This window comes from Drosophila mojavensis, unplaced genomic scaffold (assembly GCF_018153725.1).
Source record: "Drosophila mojavensis isolate 15081-1352.22 unplaced genomic scaffold, ASM1815372v1 contig_136, whole genome shotgun sequence".
Lineage (NCBI taxonomy): Eukaryota > Metazoa > Arthropoda > Insecta > Diptera > Drosophilidae > Drosophila > Drosophila mojavensis.
The window spans coordinates 19,828,634-19,846,906 of NW_025318667.1; the positions used below are offsets into that span (position 1 = coordinate 19,828,634).

Consider the following 18,273-nt stretch of genomic DNA (forward strand, 5'->3'; position numbering starts at 1 on the left):
CCCCGCCCCTCGTCCACCACCGCCTCCGTCCCCGCCTCCCACAGAGAGATTATTGTACACATCCGCTGCCAATTAATAAGTCACTTCACATATTTTGTTATTTACCATTTGGCCCACAGCGCCGGAGGGAGACCGAGCAGGAGGAGTGCTCAGTCTGTTGGAAAATTCTGGATGCCAAACCTATTCAGATTCAATTAGAATTTGTTTGCAGTCGACTGCGACTTTGGGTCTCGTTGTAGGTGGGCGTGGCATAGATCCAGCAATAGGTTTCTCATATTTTAGATAAAAGATTGTTTGCCTTTAACTTTTTATCTAGGACTCATTTAGCTCTAACTTATGATCGGGTACTACGATAGTCCTTAAACGTATTTCCATGCTATGCTATAGTATTATTAGTATAGTATATCAGTTGATTTCTCAATGGTCCACTTTAGATCCCATATATGTATATAGACTATTAATATGCATAGACATAAATAATTAAAAATAATTCAATTCATAAATATTGTCAGATTCCATAAAATTCGAACTAAGAATAAAAAATAAAACAAGTACTAAATTGATCCAAATAAAATGTAATATCTTAAGTTCATCATTCATTCATAGTTGTCAAATCCCGAAGGCATAGTAAATAACAATTGCTGCAGTATTTCAATGGGTATCCTGTAGTCGTTACTGCCAGCTCAATTGCTTCGACTTGTTACCCTATTTTGTTTATACTTTAAGCCAATTTAGTTGCTCGTTTGCCAAGTGCTATTCAAAGGAACACTGTCTCCTGCCGCCCGCCTCCTGCCGCAGTCAGCTGCTGTTACCTCCTCCTGAGGCTGAGGCAAACGTTTGCCCTATGCCAATCATAACAATAACAGTTAGAATAATAATCATAAAGAATTCGTAGCATATAAATGTCATTTTAAGTAAAAAATAACTTCATTTCATGTTAATATGCATAAGTAATATCCGAACCCTGGGGAAAGGCGGCAGCAGTTGCTGTTGTTGTTGCTGTTGTTTGTGTGTTGTTGATTGTTGCTGCTGCTGTTGTTGCTGCTGTTGCTGCTGTTGCTCTTGTGGTCAACAACAACTAATTATAATCAATTCTAATCGCCTTTAAATTGCTGCTATTACTGCCCGCAGTCGCTGCCTTTTCTGGGCCGCACTTTAAAAGGTGTTGTTGGCGTTGTTGTTGTTGTAGCTGCTGTTGTTGCTGTTGTCGGTGGCTAGTCTTCCGCCTTGCAGGAGGAGCTGCTGCTGCTGCTGCTGTCCATTTAAACTGCTTCGATTTTCCTTTGCTTGTATGTGCACGTAACATTATTTCTTTTCTCTCCCTCTCCCTCTCCCTCTCCATCTCTCTCGCTTTATTTGTTTGCTTTTGTTGTATTTAGTCGCGCTTTTTTTTTATGGGCTTTTGGCTTTTTCCGCTTGGTTCTATTTTTGAAAAGTGGTGCTGCCGCTTATGGCCTTAAGGCGAAGAGCCATGGCCAAAATGAACTGAGCGAAACAAAACAAACCATTTCTGTTATTTTCAATAGAAACCCATGAGCAGTTAGCCAGGCAGGTTGGCAGGGATGCCACTCCCCACTCCCCACTTCTCACTTCCCACTTCCCACTCCCCACTCTCGCCAGTTACCAGGGGCAACCGCAATGTGTCAGTTAAACACGACAATCTACTTAAAGTGCGACCCGCAAATGGCTAGCGACAGATGGCGGTCGGAGCAGGAGGAGCAGGAGGAGCAGCAGGAGGAGGAGGAGGGCTGGGCCTTTTTCTCGAATAGGGACTGGCCGCATGAGGGAAGCTCTCACACTCTGCATGAGTGGGGGGGAAAATGATTTGGTTTCATCCCCCGTTGTTGGCTGTCAAATTGACATTTTTCATTTTCGCTTAAAAACCACAAAAACCGCCAGATTGTTTGTCTTAACAGCGGCTGGCATTCCGGCTGCTGTCAATCACAGCTGATTCGACTACTCCAGCAATGCGGGCCACGAGTGCGCCAGCCCCATATTGGACTTCATTTGATGTGGAAACAGCAACCAAATAGCCAGCAGACGCCAGGCGCTAATGTTTCCTGTCAAAAGGCCAGCAATGCCAGCAAAAAAGAGAAGCTAGCGCATAAGGAGGCGCTCTGGCTGGGCATGGCCAATTACCCACACTCGATGGCCATGCCCGCTCAACTCAAAAGCCGCCCACATCCATGCCTATTCCACTCGCCATTTGCCATTCGCCAGCCCATTCACACGTTCAATGCCCGAAAACGCCGGCAACGCCGATTTGATGAATGGGCTGTCACTGGCTTGGAGATTGCGAGGCAGCCAAGAGACAGGACGGGACGCGACGCGACGCGACGAGGCTATCACTGGCTACATTACGGCCGGAATACAGTGGCAAATGTCAAGTATCGAAATGTGAGGCATGCCACACAATTGCCAGACAAACGATGCAGCAATTCCAGCAGATGGCATACTTAACAAATAATATGCGCAGCTTTGCGCAGAGTCTTTGACTCTTATCATTTGCTGCCTGCAAATTGACTGAGCTAAGTAAGTAGGTAACCGGCATGGCTGTAGCTCTGGCTGCAGCTAATAAAAGCCCCCCCTTCTCCCTACCACCACACACATCCCATTGCCTCGTTCTCAGCAGAGGCACGCCCAGTGCTCCAGCAGAGCCTCCGGTTAGGGTTCCGGGCAACTCGTGTGTTGTTCAAATTAAGTAAAAAACCATATCAAGGCAAAGTCTCGCTGTCTCGCTGTCTCGCTGTCTCTCTCGGTGTGTGTGTGTGTGTGTTTGAGGGGCGGTCTGCAGAGGGCGTGGCCAGGGCCAGAGCCTGGACCTCTGTGTGTGTGTTTGTATGTATGTAACCATGTGCTTGTTATGTAATAGCATGTTACGTGTATAACTTTTATTATTATGATTATACTTTTGCTGCTGCCTCAACTAGCATGACTTTGTTGTTGCTGCCGCTGCCGCTGCTGCTGCTGCTGCTGGAAGCTTGGGAACTGCCTGCAAGAGGAGATACGTGAAAGTCACGTGAGTCATTAAAATGAAATAGCAGCACAGGGCAGGAGCAGGAGCGACGGCCAATAGGGAGACTAAAGTTGGGGGCACACGGTAAGAGCAAACACAGGTGCATAAGTCTGCAGCTCTCTGCCTCTGCCTCTGCCTCTGCCTCTGCCTCTGCCTCTCTTCTCTCTGTCTCTATGTCTGTGTCTGTACGTTGTTGACTGAATGATGAGATGCTTACTAGTATTAACAAAGTTGTTTTTTGTTGTTGCTGCTGTTGCTGCTGCTGCTGCTGCACTCCTTTGTTGTGTGCGCTGTCAACGCTAATGTCATCCGAGCTCAGACTTTGAGCCTTCAGTCCCAGTCACAGATAGAAACAGAGAGACAGCCGCAGTCCCTAGCTAGAGTTGGTCGCAAAGTTATTGCCAACGTCATTGCCGGCATTAGAGATCGTCCTCATCATCGCCATCATCATCATCATCATCATCATCATCATCATCATGAGCATCGTTGTCGCTGTATTCATTGCCTGGGGTAACTGGATTTTTAATTGCAATTAATTTTGAGACACACTGTAGAGGGCGCATGCCCATGGCCCATGGCCAAAACAATGTCCCGCCGTGCTTCAAATGCCAACTCATCATGGTTCTATGGCTCTGCCATGTCCCACTCTGGGGTCTAGGCAGCACCCAACAAAGCCAGAGGAAAAAGCAGAAATCAACAAAACAAAAACCCACTGAGAAAAAACACTTATCATTGGCTAATAGTCCAGCCGTTGTCATCGAAGACTTTCGCTGCTGAGATCCGGAAAGTCTCAAGACTTGTGCGTGCTCGATGGAAAGAAAAACTATCGTCTCTACTAGCTCAAGATCGATTGTCGATTAATTTGATTTAGCAAAGGCATCAATTTGATAATTATTTATAATGCAAATTGTTTGAGTTGTGGCTGACTTGACAACTGTTTAAAGTCGTTATCGTTATCGAAGTATCGTTTGTCTATTGTACTATGGATGCACTGTCTGCAATTTAAAGTGAGTACATTTAATACTCCCCAACTGCCAAAACTTTGCTTGCAAAACTAATCATCTGCAGATCAAAAAATTGTTATCGATAACATATCGATTGCGGTGCAGCCAGTCTTTCTTTTCTAATTTGTGCAATTTCATTTGTTGCCATCATAACTTATTACATAGTTCATATCTTGTACGTATTGTTATCGAAGTATCTTGGGAGAATATCTATACTTATCGAATCTTACTTGACCTTATTAAATCTCAATAATCGCGAACATTACATTCTGTCTCCTGTGCTGCAGCTGGTTTTCACTTTTTATGTTTAGCTAGAGAGCATGACATTGTTATCGATTACATATCGATCGCCAATTTAGTATATACATAACCATATCAGACCTTCACACATCTTAGCTGTTCTGCCAGGAGCTTTAATTAATGCACAGCTCGTTGGACCTTCAAGTCAGAAACTCAACTGGTGATTGGGGATGTCCGTACGAAATTGGGGGCTGCAGTTAGTTCCTAGTTTCTTTTGCTTCTCCTATTGCTGCTGCTGTTGCTGCTGCTTCTGTTGCTGCTGCTGATTTCCATATTTGCATGCATACGAATATTCATATTCGCATTAAGGTACATTCGGTGCAGCGATGCATTCAATTGCAAACAACTGCATACAAATTTGCAATTTTTCATTTTATTGCCAGCGCTCCAATGCCATTCCTGCATTAGGTTCGGGCTTAGATTGGCCTTTAATATGAGGCAACATATTTTTTATATATACACAAATCTTTTTTTTTTTTTTAACTTTTTGCGTTAGTTTTTTTTTTTTCAGGGGGAGAAATCGAACGGGCAGAAAATGATGTTCCACGATTTTTAGTACAGCGACTAGGGCAGTGTTATTGACTGCACAGCACTGTGTTTAATTAATCGATATATATATATCGATTGGCAAGATTGCACTCGTTACCAATTCAGTTTTTTATAGATAGGATTTAAATAAAATGGCTATGTATAGATATTAGAATATTGTAGTTTAGCATGTAGGATAAGAGACAAAAATATAGTCGATAGTCTTCGATAAACATCAATTTGCATTTGAATAATTCACATATCTGGCTTTTTATCTATGTAATAATACAAAATAGATTGTGATAATTTAGTAAATTTTGAAAAATTTATTGTATTAAAGCATGAACTATATTTATAATTGTTATAAATAATCGACAGCTATCGATAAACAATCATTTTCGAATTTTGTTAATTAAGTACTTTTGAAAATATAATAATGCCCGATTAATAAGAACGTTGTAGTTTGATATATGATGTAGAATCGATAAATAATCGATATTTATCGATAACATTTACTTTCAAAATTGCACCTGTTGTTGATTTTCAATGAATTCAAAGTGATATGCCTAAAAGAGACTCGGACTATGGAAGCTGCGCTCTTCCCAGTTATCACATTATCGAACAAGTCCCATCGCAGCTAAACATTTAAAATATTTATTTATTTATCGTTAATATTGTATCGGTAATCAGTGCGTTTTGTCGCCACATTAAGCATTCATTATTTGATTATAATGTAGTTTTTGTATTTTTATTATTACTATCACCATTAACATTATGGTATTTGTTTTCATCATCATCATTGACACAGAACACCGCATATTGCCTATTTATTATTTGCATATTTGTGAATGTTAAGTGAATTGGCATAATTCCTTTTAATTTCATTGCGCATTTTCTCTTGATAATTAACTTTTCATTAACACACACCAACACATCACGTACGAATGTACTATATTGCATATACATATGTAGGTTTACGCATTTATCTGGCGATTAACCTGCTAACCGGCTGACCGGCCGCTAGGTGGAGCTGGACTAACTGTTAGCTGGCTGCCAAGCGAACGACAAAATTGTGGTAACAATGGCTCAGTTGTCATGGCCACTAATTGAAATTGCCACGCGGGGGATGAAAATCGGGGCATAAGCATGTGGCACGAGCCTGTTTGAGCTATGGCCAAATCATCTGGTCAATGGCTGTTTAACAGCCAACCAACGACCATCCCTGCCCCGCGGCCAGGTGACGTGTCTCACGGCGCAGGTGTTTCACTCCACTGAAAGTCCATTTAATTACAAAATTGAAATGTTTACGGCGCGAGGGCATGGCATATACAAAATACGCCATAATTTCTAATATATTTAAAGACCTTTTCAGTTAAGTGAATTTATTTGATCAATTCGTAATCGATTGGCAGTAAAAACAAAATATTTATATCGACAGCGGAACAATTGTAAATGCCATTGTCGTAAATATGAAAAATGTGAGCTCGGGGCATGATGGGGCTGTGCAATAGTATGTGAAAGGCAGAGGAAAGCGTAGATGCGGAAGTAGATGTGGTGGTAGATAGCCAGCGATAGCTACAGCGCTAGCAATAGGTCCGGCGATAGATCCGGCTATAGATCCGGCGATAGGTACGACGGGAGATTTACTGAACAATAATATATATTCCCAATCTATCTAATAAATCATAATCATAAATTGAATCCATCCAATGAACTATATACATATATTCACCATCAGATATAATAGCTGAGAAGATAATAGCTACATATATCTTCTTTTCTTGCCTGTCCGCGCAGATAAAGGTTTATTTATTATTCTAAATATGCATTTTCGGAGTACCAGCTGCATTTACTTTTCGATAACTCATCAGGATCGTCTATAATTATCGATTATTTCATATCATAACCTGGGCATAAATTGAATATTAGAATAGCTGGGTATTTCCAAATGGTTTACAAGTAAGGAAACCACATTTGACTATCTTAGATTAGGGATACCTCAGGCCTTTCCGCTCAAAGAGTATTAACAACAGTCAAAAATAAGTCTGTAGTTTGACTTTAGCTAATTTTAAAAGTTGACTAAAAATGTATCTGGTACAAAAATTATTCAGCAATTAATTCAAATCAAGCTTTATGTCTTTCTACCAATTTATTTCTGGGAATAAAGCGTAAGTCTGTAAGCCAATTAAGTTTTCTGCCTTGTTCCTAAAAAGGGAAAATATAGAAAATTTAGTACGGATTCTATGTGGATGAATTAAATTTTGCAGAATTTAGAAATACTATAAAATATTTTGTGCTTGCCTGACCTTCGGCCAGGGCGCGTCGAATCTTTATGCAGCCATTAGATATATTTAATGCTGGACTCTATTATTTTAGCTGGGTCCAGCGGAAATACGGAATAATTAATATTCGGTTCGTTGCAATTTTTTCTCTTCATTTTTTTTTTTCAGTTTTAATTTTATTGCAAAAACAAAATTTCCGGCTAAGGCGACGTCGGCTGCCATAATTTTAATTGCGTTTAATGGCGCAAGAATTGAATGCGAATGCTGGCCAAGAGTAGTGGAAGAAACAAAAAAAAACGCATTAATTAGAAAAACGAGCAGAAGGACAGTTCAAAAGCGGGTAGAGAGAGAGAGAGAGAGAGAGTCAAAGAGGGGGAGGGCGAGAGATGATGAGCGTGACTCCCACTCTACTAAAGTAATAAAATAATAACAATATAGCACACCAACGTGACCGACACGCCTCGACCACGCCCACCACTCAGAAAGCAACCCCAGCACTCGCACCCGCACTTCCCTAGTTCTCCCCTTCCCCACCTTCCATCACGAAACGCAGTAAATTAGGCGCTCGAGACTAAATACCCGCAAAATTCACGCACTTGACACAAATTCCTTTGGGACGGATGGCATTAAAATTGAAGAAAGGCAAAAAAAAAAAAAAAACTTAAACAACAGAAAACACAAAAAAAAAAAAAAACAATATAAAAAGGAAAAGGAAAAGCAGGCGAAAAGTGCAGAGAGAGAGAGAGAGAGAGAGAGAGAGAAAAAAAAAGTGGCAGAAAACGTCCAAGAAAATAATTCATAATAATGCTGAACTGGTGCTAAGAGCCCGAGCCGAGGTGGGCGGGGCAAAGGGACTGAGCCACTGAGTGGCTGTGGCTGAGTGGTACGACAAAATGGCGACCACCAAAGCGGAAGTGCGCGCAAATGACAAAATGCTGTTAGCCCCAAAATGCCAACCCAAGGAGCCAAGGCCGCTGCAGTGGGGCGAATCGGCACGCAATTAAGTCTAAAACTAATTCCAACTGCATTAAGTGAGAATATGCAGGCAATACAGTGCAATTGGTTGGCCCACTGGTTGGCCAGCAAAAGGCTTGTCCCAACCGAATTGGCCATTTGCCTTAGCCATAAGGCCTCAGGCGAAAATCTCAAGAATTTTCTAATTGAATGAAACTTGACACGGCAAAAGGGGCAAGCTTAAGCAAGTTTCCTTTGTCTAGCTGTGCAGGCTTTAAGGGACTCGAATCAAGTCTCAATTGAGCTGAAATGTCCATCTATATGTACATATAACTATATATATCTATATATCCATTTCTATCTCTATCTATATGTATATTTTCATATTCAACTTCAAAGTTTACTTAACATAGTTTTCTTGTTCAATCTAATGTCCTTTACTCTTAAATACTCCGACTTAATTATAAACCTCTTTGCTTTGCTCTCACTTGCAGATGGCACGAGCTTGAATAAAAAAGAACAGAAATACAACAACTGCATCCCCAGAGAGTAGTTGAAAATTGAATGGAAAAAGCAGCGTTGATGAAAGCAATCGGGTGAGAAATCGGTTTAAAGCGACAGACAGAGAGAGAAAGAGAGAGAGAGAGCGACATACAGGCAGAGGGAGAGAGGAGCAGAGGGGACAGTCGGACAGGCTGTCTTTTAAATCGAATAGCAAAATGTGCAAGGGCAGCAGTCCCAGTGCAAATGCAACGCTCACAAACTTATTAGCAAAATGCAGAAAGTCAACAAATGCTCCCAGCGGCGGCAGCATCGACGCTAGCAATTGTCAGCCGAGGCGCCTGAAAGTGTCAGAGGGAAAGACAGAGCCACAGAAGCAAAGAGTAGAGCACCAAAACATGCAGCACCAGCAGCAGCAGCAGCAGCAGCAGCAGGAGCAGCATCAGCACCAGCAGGAGGAACATAATCAGCGGCAACATCAACAACGTCAGGAACAAGGACATCAAATAAAGCAAATGGCAACAGGGACAATTGCTGAGGACAAGGAACATGAGCAGAAACACGAATTTGGACGAGACCAAAAACAGCGTCGTCCAAATTGCAATAATGTTGCCAAAGTGCAGCAGCAACAGCAGCAGCAGCAGCAGCAGTCGAGACAGCAATTCAAGCAACATCAGCTTGGCTGCTCCTCGCTTGTCCTGTGGCTAATGCTGGCCACGACTGCAGCTGCAGCAGCAGCAGCAACAACAACAACAACAACAACAACCACAACTAGCAAACCAGCAGCAACAATTGCCCAGCGAGCAGCCCGCTCGCTGAGCAGCGGTCACAGCAGCAGCGTCGGCAGCGGCGTCGGCGTCGGCAAGAGCAGCGCACGTGAGCTGCACTATGAGCTGAACAGCGGCGCAGCAGCAGCAGCAGCAGCGGCCGCAGGCAACGGCGGTGCAGGCGGTGGTGCAGCGGGCATCGAGTGCCCCAGCTTCGACGATAGCTCCGCCTGTCCCTGCTACAAGTTTGAAGATGGTAAGTGCAAACGGACCACCGAACTAATTAAACGCATCAAAGCTCGAGCATGGCCAAGTTTATTGCACCCGAAAACGTGCGAACAGGCCCAATAACAAATCTCTCCATATATATGCATGCATATATATATATATGTGTGTGTGTGTGGGTGCGTGCATGCAAAGATTGTTTACTTTGACACCAGAGACACCAGCATTTGAGGCTAGACACCAGGCACCACTCCACTTGCCAGCCAAGAGCACTCGACTACGATGGCGATGGCGATGCGAATACGCCCTGCACTCCCAGCCATCTTGTCAATTAAGTCGAGTATGGTCAATAGATCAGCCCCAAACTAGGGGAGCAGACCAGATTCAGTTACGTTCACTCTCGCCGAGCTGCTCATCATGTGAAAGCTAAATTGAGGCAAATAATAACACATATTACAGATGAAAAAATAAAAGACAAGAATTTAATATATATGATAGATATATTAAGATTAACATAAATTCTTGATATTACATTCTTGTTATTAGTCTTGATATGCACTAGATCATACGTAGAAAAAAATTAAAAACTGGTTCACAATTCAAACCAAAAATCATGTAAAACTCGAGATTTTCGATCCATACAATATATATTTACATATATATCTATCCATGAATGTTATGCAAGCTCAAATATCTCAACAGATTTTCAATATATAGTATTCCCTGTTGGTTAGGCCTCAATTTTAAACAGCAGAGTGTAACATATCATTCGAATTTTGAGAAGCTCTGTGAGACTGTAGTTAAAGTTTTTATTTACTATGTTATTTTTATATTATTTAATTTAAATTATTTTTTTAATTTAATTTAATTTAAATTTTTTTAATATAGTATTAAATCATATAAATATTCTATATGTCTTTTAATATAATATTAAATCATATAAAAATTCTATATGTCAAGTGAGCATTATCTGAATACGCATCATATATAGATCAAAGATATATCACAGATTTGCATATGTTTGTTTGATGTAAACACATTACAGAAGCTATAGTTATATAGCTAGAGCAGGCGCGGCTATATGAGTTTTCTAAGTGCTGCTCTTCTGTAATATTTAAGACAAATGTTGGGAACTAAGCTAAAAATGTTGAGAATTACATAGAATAATAATTTATATATTATTGAGCAGCCATTAAAACATTATCAATCTAGTCATATTCGCCTTGCTGTCTGTCCTTCTGATTTCATATCGAAGTTTGTTGATCTTGAAAAGTAGGTCAATCAGAGAGACCCAGTTTTACATATAGTCAACCAATCGAAGCTGCAGAATTTTGGTTCTCAATCCATTTGAGGCTGTTGTCTCTCTCTGGAAACTCCAACAATTTTCTCTATATATTAAAAAATCCCACATTTTCTTCTTCTTCTTTTTTTTTTTTTAAGATACCCCACGATTCCCAGGGTATGTGCTAGTCAAAGACACCTGATTATACAGCACTCATAGTTTTGCTCAATATTTAATCTAGCAATTCGTTTGCTTTGATCTCTGCTTCCGCTAATTGGCAAAATGAGAAATCCGCCAGCTATACGAATTTTCTATTAATTGAAAAAACTATTCAATCTAATTTGCAATAATTGCATTTTTAATGGAATTTTCGCTATTAATGCAGCTGCCTTTGAGCTTCTGAATCCAAATGGCATTTGGGTTAGCCAAAAGCGTAAATTGATTTCTTAGATGTTAATAAAAATCGATTCAATTTATGACTGTTGAATTTTTTTAATGTTTTTATTTATTTAATTTTATTTCTTATGGATTTAATTTCAATAAGAATATTTGTACTACTGTATATAAATATAATACGTCTCGCACTCAGAACTATTCTTTAGAAAATCCCGAATTAAATGATTTAGCTCAATTAGGAAATCTTCTTTGGACTCTTAATAGGGCCTCAAATCGCTGCCTTTCATTTGTTTGCAAAGCAAAGGAAAATTAGAATAATCCATTGTTATTGGCAGCGAATTTCCCGAGAATTTTCAGCGTTAGGTAAGCTGATTATTCTCTCATCTGTATCAGACCTAATCAAGGGCCAACAAACCTTGGGGCACACGCATCGGGCAACTCGAGACACAGTCAAGGGCTTCGGCTCGACTGATTGCTCCAGTTGAGTGTGAGCGCAATTACTAATGCTAATGGCAATGATAATATGCATTGGGGTGCTTCTTGTTTGCTGTTTGTCGATGATTAATGATTGAGCTGTGGCTATTTGCAGGCCTCTTTCTGGAGTGTCCCGGGACGACGGCGCTGTCGCTGCGCTCGACGCTGGAGCGCATCTCGGCGCCGATACACTCGCTCTCCATCTACGACTTCGATCGGTCGGTGACATCGCTCTCGCAGGACGTCATCCAGCCGGGCGTGCACATACGCCATTTGCAGTTTTCGCACTCGCACCTGGAGGCGCTCAAGGAGAACAGTTTGCGCAATGTGCGCGGCAGCCTCGAGTCGCTCAGCATCGTCAACGGCAAACTAACGCAGGTAAGTGGCTGAAAATGGCAAATTGCGCATACGCCAAGTGGCCAGGGCAGCAGCGGCTGACTGTAGGCAGTCAGTGGAGTTTAGCAGGAGCTGATATACGCAGCTGAGGAATGCGCTAAAGTGGGCCAAAGCCCAAGGCAAAGGCGCACAGAAAGGCAATGTCAACGTGAACGTGAACGTGAACGTTAACTTTAACGTCAACTTCAACTTCAACGTCAACGTCAACGTCAACAGACACCAAAATAATAGCATGCAAATTTATTGCACTTCACAACAATGTGCTGCCGCCTGTGGCCTGTCCTGGCAACAGTGTACTTATTGTCGTGCCAGTGCCACGCCCCGTAGCCAACGCCCCAACTAACGTTGTGACAATCAACTGTTGGCTGCTCGACAGCAGCAACGGCGATTAATATGTGTGCCAGCCACGTGGCTCGGCTGGCTAAAAAGCCAAGAAAATTTCAATATGCAAATATTGTATACACACACATACAGATACGCATGTATGTGTGTGAGTGCAGGTATATGTGCAGAGGTGGGTAAAATTTAATATGCAGCAGCAGCAGCAGCCGCAGCCGCAGCAGCAGCAGCAGCAGCAGCAGACATTGCCTTGCATAAGCCAATATATTTATATCGGACATTTACATATCTGCGCTGGGCTACCACACATGAGATCCAATTAAAACTAGTTCTTTATGCGTTCGGCAAATTTACTTATTAGTTTATTGAATTTCCAACGCGCACAAAAGTATGCAATGGAATTTAACGTGCTTCCAATATGGCAGCCGCAGCAGCGGGCTTCAATTTCCGGCTGGCGCAACTTCATTGCATACTTTCGGGCGAAACTTAAAATACCCAAAACACCGAGCAACTCTTTGCTTTGCGCAACTTTGCACTTAAGTAAATATATATATTGAGTAAATAAATGCATATATATAAATGCAATGCACTTTCTTAAAGATTTTCGTTTTTTATACCCTGAACCCATTGAAAGTGGGAAATTAGGGTATAATGTTTTGGTTAAAGGTATGTAATAGGCAGAAGGAGGCGTGGCAGACCCCATAAAGTATATATATTCTTGATCAGGGCGACGAGCTGAGTCGATATGGCCCTGTCCGACTGTCTGTCCGTACGTCTGTCGGTCTGTCCGTATATATGAACGCGTCGATCTCAGAAGTTATAAGAGCTAGAGACTTGAAATAATTTTCCCCAAGTCCGTGTATACCACGCGCAGATCAAGTTTTGCTTAAAAAATCGATAACTACTCCCGATATTTTGTTATCGATCAAAAACCTTATCGAAAGGTAGTTATTTAATTATATCTTCCACACCTTAAGAGCTAGAGTTTCCAAATTTTAAATGTAGACTTATATGTATGTGCCCCTATATCCACACCCCCACCCGCATATCTGTACAAGTTTCATGGAGATAGTCCATCGACAAGAAAAGATGTTAAACAATTAAGTTCCCATAGTATGCCCACACTGCAGTCCATGCGTGTTTATGCGTACATGCCTATGTGTGTCTGTGAATGTGTGTGTGTGTGTTTCTTGTGTAAGCAGAAAGACGTGAAGAAATATAAATTCTTAGAATGATTCAGGAGATTTCGTAGTCGAGCAATTTATTTAATTTTTTTAGTTTGCAGCATTGCTATTGCATAATTTAATACAGCCACAATATTTGTTTGCCGGTAGTGGTGCTGGGGGTGGTGGTGGTGGTGCAGCTAAAGCTAATTAGCGGCACCAACATACGGCGTCAATAATGTTCAACAAAGTTGGGCAACTGAAAAAATGCAAATGGCTTTCTAAGCCATTAAATTTGGAAAACAGCCGCCGCAGCGGCAAAGGCAACGCCAGCCAGGCAACGGCAGGCAGCCACTGTGGCAGAGTCAGTGTGGCAGCAATGCGAACGGCATTCACCGTTAACGTAACGTAAACCCGACAACCGCCGCTTGGGCGGCCATAAAAAGTAATTTGCCGCCGCGAAATAACAAACGAGCCAAAGCTAAAAACAATTGCGTTCAATAAAATAATTTCCACCGAAAAGGCAGCCAGCTGGAAACATGTGGGCGTGGCAGCAGTGCTTTCGCTTCTCCTGCCAGCAATTATACAGTTAAAGTTGCAAGTCAATGTTAAAGTAGTTCGATTTATTGTGAAAGAGAGCAAGCAAGAGAAGAGAAGAAGAAGAGAATGAGATGCAGAAGAAAGCTGCGAGCCTGTGGCTTAGCCAGCTGTTGCAGCAGGCTGGCTGGTCGTCGTTGTCAGAGGCGTATCGCTGGTCGGTGGGCGTGGCAGGACGGGTAGACTGATGGTTACATCGGGCCGCCTGGAAGGCAACCGAAGCTGGCAGGCGCGCGGTCTGTCGCCCGCTCGCAGCTGGCCGCAAAGGCGCCTCGGCGCCGGCAGCCAATCTAGAGTGAGAGTGATTGTGAGAGAGAGAGAGATAGTTTAGTTGACATTCTCCAAAGGGACCTAGACAGCACTCACTGTTGCGTGGACGCCCGAAGCAGTTGAGGTTCAGTAGCTGGCAGCGGTTGGCCAGGACCCGGCAGGACCTCAGGTTGCGTGAGCGCACGCAAATCTCCTGGGCACGCGGCGTGCGTCGGCAGGGGACGGCTCGCCGGGGACAGTCCTGCTGGCACCAGTTCGCACTGCCGGCGCCCACTCGCCGCACCAGCCGGCAATCCCGCTCCTGCGTGTGTGTCCAGGTCAGCCTCCTGTCGCCGCTCACATCTCGGCGATTCACGGCGATCAGCTCGCAAATGTTCCTGAAGCGGCGACACAGGCCATTGGGCAGCCGGCCGCAAACCGGCGGACTGCGCGCAATGCAAACCGGCGGCTGGAGACACACGGGCCCAATTGTGGGCCGGGTGAGGGGATTGGGCGCGGGAGTCGTCGAGGCAATCGCTGCTCGCATCAGCTGCAGCGCAAGTACTGCAAAGAACAAGACGATCGATCAGTCCAGGCATATGCCCAGAGCAGAGAAACACCTACCAATTAGCGTGGTCAACTGCATGTTGTGGTGTGCTTCGTGCTTCGTGGCTGCTCTCTCAGTTGTTGGCCCCCAGCAGGCGCTCGACGCTTTTATAGCTCGGCCAGCCACTGGCTAAACAATGGGGGCCGGGCACACGCCCCAGCCGAAGAGGAGCAACAACAACAGCTGAACGACAGCTGTCGATGCCATTGACCCAAGTAGCAGCAGCAGCAGCAGCAGAACGCAGCGCCATCGAATGGCCATTAATGCATATTTGGGGCCATTTTGTAGCCGAGCTCCTGCTCAGCTAACCAGCAACACGACTATATAATCTAATTTAATTGCTGTCAAAAGCCAACTTTGCGGGTGGAACAATTAGAATAATGGGCATGGTCATGCTTCGATAGCTGCTATGCCCAGCAGCTCGATTTGATAAGGCTAAGCTGAGATTTCAAGGCGTCTTGAGAATTTTAAGCAACCAGAATTTGCTTATATATTACGATAAATTATTTCAATATAAGGATGTGAAAGGAAATATCATAATTGTCATAGAGGAAAGACGGATTAGATAACCGTCCTATACAGAAATAAAGATAATTTATCAATTCTGCCTCGACTCCTTCACATAGCCATTGCACCAACATTTCTTATTTAAATAATAATAGAATATTGGTAATAAAGTAATTTACTTCCGTGGGTCTCGATTTACTGCCTTGACCATTATATAGACTAAAAAGTCTATGCACAATGGATTCCCATTCATAGACCATTTAACCATATAAAGGCTCAAGCAAATACAATCAAAGGTCAGAATTACTTAAGATAATTCTACAAAATATTTCATAAGTCATGAAGGCAATCTAAAACCAAAAGAGATTATAGATTTATCGAAGGAACTATCTGAAAAGCTCTTAGCCCAAAGCAAAGTCACAGAATCTTGCCAAAAGCTTCACATTATTTAGTTGACACAAAGGCATATTCCAGGCAAGAGAATACTCTCGCATTCATTGTTTTGTTTCATGTACTTTGTAAGTAAATTCTTTGTCAGATTAGCTGAACCAGACGTTATTCGATTGTTTGGCTGCCTGAAAGGGGAAATGGGAGCAGTTGTCGCCAGAGAATGCCGCCTCACACTGGCCGGCCGTATAAATAGCCCGTTGAGGTGTCTGGGCAATCATCAGCAACTGTCGCTTGCTTCGCTCAACAGCTCAAGTCTCAGCTCCGATTCCAGCTCCAGCTCCAGTTCCAGTCATGTACAAGCTCACCATTTGCTGCATGCTAATCGTCGTCCTGGCGACTGCTGCCCAGGCCACGAATAGGCCAAGACCAAGACCCGTCTGCGTGGGCCGCTGCACTGTGGGGGACTTGAGGCGCACCGATTGGGTCTGCACCCGGGATGCCAGGACCAATCTGTGCACCAGGCTGCGTCCCTGCCGACTGCGCGAACGCAACTGCGCTCTGAGTGATCTGGGCCTGAAGCCGCTGCGACAGACGAGCCTGCGGCAGTGCGCCAATGTCAGGGGCATCGAGGGCACCGCCCGCTGTGCCCCCACCAGGAATCCTCCCCGTGTGAGGAGCTGCGTCGACAGGTCCTGCGTCAATCAGAGGCCCAACAGCTGCTGGCGCACTCGGGACGGCCGCAACCTTTGGCTCAGCATCTGCGATGCCCGCCGGGTGAACTGCGTCAACAGGAACAAGCCGCTGGGACAGCTGGTGCGCGTCCAGGACATCAAGTGCCGCATCAAGCCCGTCGTCAGGGCCTGAGCGACTACCACAGCGATAACCCATCCGGCGATAACCCATCCGTGTTTATTTCCCGTATATGCACAGCTGCATATATACATATCTATCGTGCCTCATTCCATATCTTATTTCGGACAATTTGCTTGCTCTCTTTTATTTTTTTCGTGGTCATTCACACATAATTTGAAAAAGAAGTAAATAAATCAATTCGTATTCGCCTGAACTATTGTCTATATATATCTTAAAGGTATACAAATTGTGGGCGTGGCCAACAAGTCAAATTTATATCTTGAAGCTAGCAGCATTTTTATTGAGCATGAGTCTGACTTGTATTAAAATGAAGAGTTTATTTCGTTAATGCTGAATTTGTATTTTTATTTTTTATTTTTATTGTTTTTACATAATTACTTGGAGTATTTCATATTCGAGTGCTACAATACTACACTGGTTAAGCAACAATGGGCAGCATTCATAAACTGCTTGAAGCTTTTATCTGTAATCAACTTTTAATCAGAGCAGAACAGCCGCTGCTCGAGCTGCTCACGTGGCCCTCGGCTGAGAGGCAGCTCTGCAGCTGGACGCGGAAAAGGATGCAGTGCAATTGATATTAGCGCGGGTCAGCCACAATGCACGTAACTGAGAGAGAGTAGCAGGAGACGGGAGACGGGAGCCGGGAGGTGGGAGGTGGGCGATGGCCTCAAGGCTGGAGAAATACAATGCGTGCTGCTCAGACCGAGGATATACGTCTGAGCAGAAGGACGCTGAGTGGGGGTGGGGATGGGCATGGGGATGGGAATGGGAATGGGGAGGGGATGCGTTTAACGAGCTGCAGCTGATGCGCTGCATGCGTGGCAACAATTTCGCTTGCTTCGGCAAATGAAATGAATACAATTTCTTGTTCGAGCTGTTTGGCTTTTTAATTGCATTAAATTACAAAATTTCCGCTACGGCTGAGCTGCGGTGGAGGAGGAGGCGCGGTAGGGCGTGGGCGGACGTTGCGGGCGAGGCAGGTGGCTGCAGCTAGGGCCGAGCCGGAGTCGGGCGGCCAGTGACATGGGCCAGCGAATTACGGGCTTTTAATTAATGTACTGACATGGAAATTTATGGCAGTCGATTTTAATTTATTGAACATTTGCGATGCCGTTTGGGCCGCTTTTGGCTTGGCGCCTTGAAAAGCGCGCGGCCCCAACAAATTTATGGCCAAGTCATGCGAGTCAGTGCCGGAGCAGGAGCAGGAGCAGGAGCAGCAGCAGAAGCAGGAGGCCCAGCGCTGTGGTACGAGGTGACATAGTGTGGCCGAAGCAAATATAAAAGCAGAACAAAGAAATGGATGCCATAAAATGATATTTATTTTTATTGTCGCAACATTATGAAATATTTACGAGCGTTTTGAATTTGATACGAAGGACCGAGAGGAGAGAAAAAAAAAATAATAATAAGGAGCAAACAAATT

General features: G+C 43.6%; 3 protein-coding genes across 5 annotated transcripts in view; 2 read left to right on the top strand and 1 right to left on the bottom strand.

Moving 5' to 3' along the window:
* LOC6584298 (chaoptin) overlaps window positions 1-18,273 on the top strand; it is a 242,412-nt gene that overhangs the window by 211,227 nt on the left and 12,912 nt on the right. For all 3 annotated transcript variants that reach the window (XM_032732425.2, XM_032732427.2, XM_044011673.1), the window contains 2 exons: window positions 8,579-9,608; window positions 11,845-12,107. In XM_032732425.2, coding sequence (XP_032588316.1) covers window positions 8,804-9,608; window positions 11,845-12,107 — 1,068 coding nt within the window. In that variant the 5' untranslated portion in view covers window positions 8,579-8,803. The remainder of the gene's footprint in view (window positions 1-8,578; window positions 9,609-11,844; window positions 12,108-18,273) is intronic.
* LOC6584294 lies at window positions 14,230-15,187 on the bottom strand. Its single transcript, XM_002009914.2, has 3 exons — window positions 15,098-15,187; window positions 14,591-15,037; window positions 14,230-14,514 (listed from the first exon to the last, which is right to left on the bottom strand). Exons 1-3 carry the CDS (start codon window positions 15,117-15,119, stop codon window positions 14,327-14,329), a joined length of 657 nt encoding a protein of 218 aa, XP_002009950.1. The 5' UTR covers window positions 15,120-15,187; the 3' UTR covers window positions 14,230-14,326.
* LOC6584295 lies at window positions 16,248-17,043 on the top strand. The gene has a single exon (XM_002009915.3). The coding sequence runs from the start codon at window positions 16,329-16,331 to the stop codon at window positions 16,839-16,841; it is 513 nt and encodes a 170-aa protein (XP_002009951.1). The 5' UTR covers window positions 16,248-16,328; the 3' UTR covers window positions 16,842-17,043.

Coding starts and splice junctions, on each gene's coding strand:
- LOC6584294 (XM_002009914.2), bottom strand. CDS start 15,119: ATGCAGTTGACCACGCTAATTG. Junction 15,038..15,097: donor GCAGTTGACCACGCTAATTG/GTAGGTGTTTCT, acceptor TGTTCTTTGCAG/TACTTGCGCTGCAGCTGATG. Junction 14,515..14,590: donor CTTCGGGCGTCCACGCAACA/GTGAGTGCTGTC, acceptor CTCTCACTCTAG/ATTGGCTGCCGGCGCCGAGG.
- LOC6584295 (XM_002009915.3), top strand. CDS start 16,329: ATGTACAAGCTCACCATTTGCTGCATGCTAATCGTCGTCCTGGCGACT.